Source organism: Nicotiana tomentosiformis, chromosome 3 (genome assembly GCF_000390325.3).
Source record: "Nicotiana tomentosiformis chromosome 3, ASM39032v3, whole genome shotgun sequence".
In the NCBI taxonomy this organism is placed as follows: Eukaryota; Viridiplantae; Streptophyta; class Magnoliopsida; order Solanales; family Solanaceae; genus Nicotiana; species Nicotiana tomentosiformis.
Window position 1 is genome coordinate 123,733,755 of NC_090814.1, and position 7,751 is coordinate 123,741,505.

The 7,751-nt window shown below is 38.6% G+C and overlaps 1 protein-coding gene across 1 annotated transcript; it reads left to right on the forward strand.

Moving 5' to 3' along the window:
• The first annotated feature begins 5,453 nt into the window (after window positions 1–5,453).
• Window positions 5,454–6,410, forward strand: LOC138908440 (uncharacterized). Its single transcript, XM_070199105.1, has one exon. The coding sequence runs from the start codon at window positions 5,454–5,456 to the stop codon at window positions 6,408–6,410; it is 957 nt and encodes a 318-aa protein (XP_070055206.1).
• The last annotated feature ends 1,341 nt before the right edge of the window (window positions 6,411–7,751 follow it).

A 7,751-nucleotide genomic window follows, 5' to 3' on the forward strand; every position in this document is an offset into this window, starting at 1 on the left:
CTTTTCTTGTCTTTCTTCGGAGCACGACACTCCGTAGATTTGTGTCCGGTTTTCCCACAGTTGTAGCAGTTTCCACTGAACCGCTTCTTGCTTGGGTTGTATTTCGGACCAGAAGCCTTCTTCCTCTTTTTGTTAGCTTCAACAATATTTGCTCTCATTATTGTTGAATTTCCACGGCCTCTCCTTTCAGCAGCTTTATTGTCCTCTTCGATTCTCAACCGAACAATGAGATCTTCAAGGGACATTTCCTTTCGTTTGTGTTTCAAATAATTTTTGAAGTCCTTCCACAACGGAGGCAACTTCTCAATCATTGCTGCTACTTGGAATGCTTCGTTGATTACAAGACCTTCAGCAAGTAGATCATGAATAATCACTTGCAATTCCTGGACTTGAGTAATAACAGACTTGCTATCTATCATTTTGTAGTCCAGAAATTTTGCGGCAACGAATTTCTTCATCCCGGCATCTTCAGTCTTATATTTCTTTTCAAGCGCATTCCACAATTCTTTGGATGTCTCCATGCTACTGTATACATTATACAGATTATCATCCAGTCCGCTAAGAATATAATTCTTGCATAAAAAATCAGAATGCTTCCACGCTTCAATCACGAGAAAGCGTTCATTATCTGGAGTTTTATCCGGCAGATCAGGAACATCTTCCTTGATGAACTTCTGTAGACATAACGTAGTTAAGTAGAAGAACATCTTCTGCTGCCAGCGTTTGAAATCACTCCCGGAAAATTTTCCGGGTTTTTCTGCCGGTGCCAACGCCGGTGTTCGGCTTGTCGTTGCGTTGGCAGTCGCCATCGGAACAGCTTGGTTTTCGTTTTCAGTCATCATCTTTTCTGGAAAAGAATGACACAAACAAACGTTTAATACACATTTTCAAACTGGAGTAAAAATCACGTAGATTTTAATATCCAACAAAACGCCACGAAGGCTTAACTCTCCAAAACGGGAGTACACAAACCACAAAGGTTTTAGTTTGCAGAATAATAAGAATAACACAAGTACAGAAATAAATATTAAATTCCTTAAGATTGTTATTCCCGGTCAATATTGCTGTATTTGTAAATATTAATTCTGCAAAATATAAGTTAACGTAATGAAACAATAATAATAAATTCGAGCCCACTGAATTCACAGTGTTTCCTTAAGGAATTTAATCCCCTCCTAGTACCCAAGGTAATGGATTATTTCCTCCCAGGATAGAACGAATAACACACTGGTGTAGCGGTACTTCAAACCCCAGTGTTTCGGCGAACACAAAGTTCGGTAGCAAATCACACTTACAGTTGCTTTGTTTGAAGTTAAAAACAATGCAGAACGAAGGAGTATATACTCAGAAAAACGTATGGAAGTTCTGAGAGGAAGGAGTGCAATGTATAGCCAATTTGTTGAGCGAATTGTATGTTGAGTTGAGTATCTTTCTTCAACATTTGCTGCTCATATATATAGCAGCCAAGAAGGAGTGCAAGACCAAACGTCCACCCTTCATGGTGGATCAAGCATTACATATTTGTGGAGCAAGCACTTCATATTTGTGGAGCAAGCACTTCATGGTGGGAAGACCATTATCCGGCTGCCAAATTATCAATACACGGATTGGAAAATATCCGTTTACAAATACGGATAATCTTACGTTAATATTTACTATTAACAAATAAATTTGGTCCAAAAAATTAATCAATCAATCGATCATTTGACCAAATCCAAATCCGAAGCCGAAGCCGAAGCCGAAGCCGAAGCCGTAGCCGTAGCCGTAGCCGAAGCCGAGCCGAGCGAGCGACGACGACGACGGCGCGAGGCTTGCTTTCTTCTTAACTCTTTAAGAGCTACAAGAAGAGCAATTATATATATACCCACCAAAAATGTCTTCCACTTCCAATATGGGACAATGTCTCATTGTTAAGAGGGAAAAACTTAAAATTTTACTCAAAATTTCATTTTCCCTCCATTTCCCATTCACCCTCATTTTAAGAATATTACATCTTAAAAATAAAACCTTAACAATTAATAGATTTAATCAAGTAAAATTGAGTTGTTAAGAACATAAGATAAGTAATTAGACCGCTTCAATTTTTTATGCACGCCTTTGTTTGATTCTCTCTGCTTAGACTAGCCCATTTTGTATTATCACTCTCCTCTTATTAGTTTCTTCAATATGATAAATTATAATGCCAAAATATATATTTTCTGGAAACCAAACAGATTCTACTTTTATTTTTTCTTTTCAAAATCATTGTTTCCCCCTAAATGTGGAATTAAAAAGTATCACCCCTACCGCCCTACGTATAGCTTTCTTTCTTTTGAAGGCAGGTCGACGTTAGTGACTAGACCCGATGCCACTATAGTTAGGAATTAGTAATATATATCACCAGCGTAAAAGATATCTACAGGTAAAATGATTTGATAGTATAAATGAATGTGTATATAACTTGAACTTATTTGGTTATAATAACCTAAACACAACTTCCTATAGCTGTATTCATCTTTGAATTGTCTTGTCAAAGATTTGCTTGCCTCGGTTTTGATATTTGTTCATTGTATGTTGTTCAAGATCTTCAAGTTGGTGATTGCTTTTTAGAAAATGGAATTATATCTTTCATTAGTTGGATTAAACCGTTTAATGGGAGATGTAAGCCTTTAGGCTTTATTATCTCTTATTACAGGTTCCAATTGTGTATTATTGTGATTTCGTAGTTAGGCTTCAACGAGTGAATCATTACTCTTCTCACTGGTGAATTATTCATCGTCATGTGGATGAATTACAGGTGCCATTTTTCTTGGAATTGTGCATTTGCTGCTTTGGTTGTTCCGATCAGTTCAGAGTATGTGGAGAACAAAACATGGCATCATCAAAGTGGAAACAGAGTAAAACCTCTTCAGAAGGAGTAATAGTTAACAGATCTTATAACGGTCTATGTTGGTGTGGATCTAGAAGTTGTATTCTTCGCCACATAAAATTTAGGATTCGGGAGTATGGATTCGAAAAATAAAACAGATTCTCAAATATGACAAAAAATGTATATTACGATGTATATATTTCCTCTAAGCCTAGGTTGTCATAGAGTAACACTCAATAGATAATTGTACCAGCTTCCTGATCAATTCTTGTTGCTAAAGAGTAAAAAGGACAAAAATTGGTATCCAATTATACATGCAGCATCTTTTTGTATTATGTTTAATGCACAATTTAATATCTGCAAGATTTCCTAATGGACATTGGTCACCAAAGCAATTACAATCTATGTCGAACTCTCACAGTTGTGCAATTCATGTTAAGCCAACTCATAAAAGACACAAACTCCGCAGTTATTAGTATATTGAACAGAATCTGTATTAGTACTTGTATTGGTGGTAAATAAATGATACACGTGAAATTATATTTAGTTGACAGAGTATGATACGTGGAACAATGCAGAAATGACAACTGGCATATTTCATTTAAAAGATGTATGAAGCGCAAGAGGTACGAGGCAAACACCCACGAGATAATGGAGAAACAACGTTCGAACCTAAAACAATTGCTGAAAAGGCACGAGCGGAATGAATCAAGACTGGAAAGAGGAAAAATTCACGAACCTACAATTAATGAAGAAGGGGAATCAGAATCGTTACAAAATCTTCATAGACAGTTACGATTACCAATCATAACGGACAATTAATGCCGTTAAAGCTCATAATGATTCCGCCATAAATAGGAGAAAACGTTATATTTGTAAACTCCTATATAAGGGAGGAGAATCTCATTTGTAAGGACACGTTCGGAGTAGTATCGAAATATATTTACTTTCTCTTGCTTATTCAGTACAATCAATTATTCTTTCTTTTTAGTTACTTTTTGTCAACTTTATTTCCTTTTAAGTGAATTACTGAGGAAGTAGGGAATTATTTGGTTATCAGTAACCCGAGTTCTTCTAAAAATAGGCTTTGACTAAAGATCTTATTTTTTGGTTAAACAAATTGATTCCGTTGCCGGGACTATGAAAATCTTTTTATTTTCCAAATCCTTCTTTTTCACAACCAAATCATGTCAACTGTCAACAAAAATAACAAACAGGAGGGAGGATCTCCTCCAATTCCTTCACCACATGAATCTCCATGTTATTCTCAAGAAGGAACACCTGAAAGATCCACGTCTCACACAAATGAACATCATAGATACGAACAGACTGTCGAGCAAGATGCTTTAAAACAATTGATCGCTGAACATGTGAACAATGCTCTCCAAGCTTTTGTTAGGGGATTGCCAACTGTACCACCAACTCCTCCCCCAAATAATATGGCAACTATAGAAAATCCACACTCAGGGCTTGCCAATTCAGGAAGCGGGGGAACTCCCAATGAATCACGTGATGGGAGGTCAGGTACACCAAATAACTCTGATTTACAAAATTTGGTACTAACTTTGCAGAAACAGATGAAAGAGCAAAATGACCGCATAGAACAAATACCTGGCGTATCACCTGTGATTAAGGGAGTGGATATCGATAAATATTCACAACAACCTTAGAAGCCTAGCGCGGCCCCACTGCCCATTTCGAAGAAGTTCAAAATGCTTGACATCCCAAAATATGATGGAACAACTGACCCATGAGATTACGTAACTGCATTCACAACAGGCGTAAAATAATACGGCAACTATAGGGGATTGCCAACTGCACCACCAACTCCTCCCCCAAATAATACGGCAACTATAGAAAATCCACACTCAGGGATTGCCAATTCAGGAAGCGGGGGAACTCCCAATGAATCACGTGATGGGAGGTCAGGTATACCAAATAACTCTGATTTACAAAATTTGATACTAACTTTGCAGAAACAGATGAAAGAGCAAAACGACCGCATAGAACAAATACCTGGCGTACCACCTGTGATTAAGGGAGTGGATATCGATAAATATTCACAACAACCTTGGAAGCCTAGCGCGGCCCCACTGCCCATTTCGAAGAAGTTCAAAATGCCTGACATCCCAAAATATGATGGAAAAACTAACCCACGAGATCACGTAACTGCATCCACAACAAGCGTAAAAGGCAATGATTTGACCAAATAAGAAATTGAGTCAGTTTTGGTTAAAACAATTGGAGAAACACTCATGAAAGGGGCATTAACATGATATTCTCTTTTACATGAAAATTCTATTGATTCTTTTACTGAGCTTGTAGATTTATTCATAAAAGCACATTCGGGAGCTCAAAAAGTTAAAAAAGGATGGAAGATATCTTTATGGTAAAACAAGGAGATACTGAGTTACTAAGGGAATTTGTGGATAGATTTCAACGTGAAAGAATGATGCTTCCATGAGTACCTGATAATTGGGCAGCCATAGCGTTCAAAAGTAATTTGAATAAAAAGAGCTCAGAAGCCACGAGAAGACTCAAGGAAAGCTTACGAAAATTCCCTGCTACAACATGGAACGATGTATATAACATGTACAACACCAAGATGCGGATTGAAGAAGACATCGTCGCACAGTCAAGGGTTGATGAAAGAACAAATTCAAGGCGGTCAGAGTCTGAAAAACGGTCCGGTAAAAATAGGTACAAGCCTTATATGGGACCCGCGGGGCGGGACTCATGGTCCAAACTAGAAAATGTACGGTCTGACCCTAGATCGAGGAACAGAGATGCAGGATCATCATCCAGGTTTAGAAAAGAAGGAGATGTACGTGATAGAGATACCAACACGAATGCAAGGATTGGTGATTACAGTTTCAATATTGGCACATCTGAGTTGGTAGCTGTTTTAAGGAGTATGGGAGATAAAGTGCGGTGGCCAAAGGAAATGAGATCAAACCCAGGCAGAAGAAATCCAGATTTCTGGTGCGAGTTTCATAATGACCATGGCCATAAAACAACGGATTGCAGATTATTAAAAGGTGAAGTAGAGCATTTGCTAAAGCAAGGTTATTTAACCGACTTATTTAGCGAGAAAGGCAAGCAATATTATATGAAAAATAGACAAGAACCTCCAAAACCTCTGTCTCCAAAAAGAACTGTTAACGTGATAAGCGGAGGGGAAGAAGTCAATGGCGTAACATACACAGCTATGAAAAAGACGTCAAAATTCACTGTGACCCACGGGAAGCAAGTTCGCCAAGTTTTGGAAGAAGATAATATAACATTTGATGATGCAGATGTATATGGCTTGATAATCCCTCACAATGATGCACTGGTAATATCTTTACTTATACATGATACTAATGTAAAACGAGTTTTGTTCGATCCAGGTAGCTCCGTGAATATTATTCTTCTAAGAGTGGTGAATGAAATGCAAATGGGTGACAAAATAGTACCAAAAGCACGATCCTTATCTGGATTCGATAATTCAACCGTTATTACAAAAGGGGAGATAATGCTTATCACATTTGCAGAAGAAGTTATCAAGGATACGAAATTCTAAGTAATAGACATGGACATGGCTTATAATGTGATTCTTGGGAGGCTATGAATTCATGATATGGACGTTGTACCATCTACGTTAGATCAAGTCATTAAGTTTCCTTCACAATAGGGAATTCGGTAAATCCGCAGAGATCAACAGGTTTCTAAAAATACCAATTCAGTGGTAGATTCGCGCACGATGAATGAAGATATGAACAAGAATCCCGTCAAAGATGTGGTAAATCAGATCTCAACTGAAAGTGGCTCAAGGAAAACAGATGTAGATTCCAGACCTGATGTCATTCAAGAACCAGAGGAGAATGAAAACATCAAAACAACAATTGAAGAACTCGAAGCTATTGTACTATTCGAGCAATGGCCAGACCGAAAAGCTTATATTGGAGCGAAGCTGAGCCCAAAATGAGAGGTAAGTTAGTTGAATTTTTAAAAGCTAACGCATATTGTTTTTCCTGGTCGCATTCAGATATGACAGGTATACCTCCGGAGGAGATGACCCACAAACTGGATGAAGATCTCTCGTACCCTTGATACCTTGCTGCGACACTAGGAAACCCAAGAATTTCCCTGAGGCCATGCCTAATGCATATTTTTTGGGGTTCATTTTCATGTCGTATTGCCTGAGTTTGCCGAAGGCTTCTCTCAAGTGGTCGATGTGTTCTTCTTTCCTTTTGGATTTGACCAGCATGTCGTCGATGTAGACTTCCATCATTTTTCTGAATTGTTCTTTGAACATCTTCGTCACCAACCTTTGGTAAATTGCCTCCGTATTTTTCAGTCCAAAAGACATGACCCTGTAGCAGTACGTCCCCTAGTGGGTGATGAAGGTGGTCTTTTCCTGGTCCTCTTCCTCCATTAGGATCTGATTATAGCCCGAGTAGGCATCCAAGAAACTTTGCAACTCGTGCCCGGCTGTTGTGTCGATGATTTGGTCAATATGAGGTAATGAAAATGAATCCTTGGGGCAAGCTTAGTTCAGGTCAGTAAAATCAATGCATATCCGCCACTTGCCATTCTTCTTTTTCACCATGACTACGTTGGCGACCCATTGGGGGTACTTCGATTCTCTGATGGAGCAATTTTCCAACAAAATTTTCACGTCTTCGCGCACTGTGTCATTGATTGCGGAGTTGAACTTACGCCGAACCTGCCTCACCGGGGGGTAGAGCAGATCGACGTTCAATTTGTCCGTGGCGATCTCCTTTGGGATACCTGGCATATATGCATGGCTAAAAGCAAACAAGTTCGCGTTAGCAGTTAAAAATTCACGAAACTTACTCGGTTCCTGAAGTTTGCAGCCGATGTAAGACTTCTTGATGTGGTCGTTGTTGTCTAGTTGAAC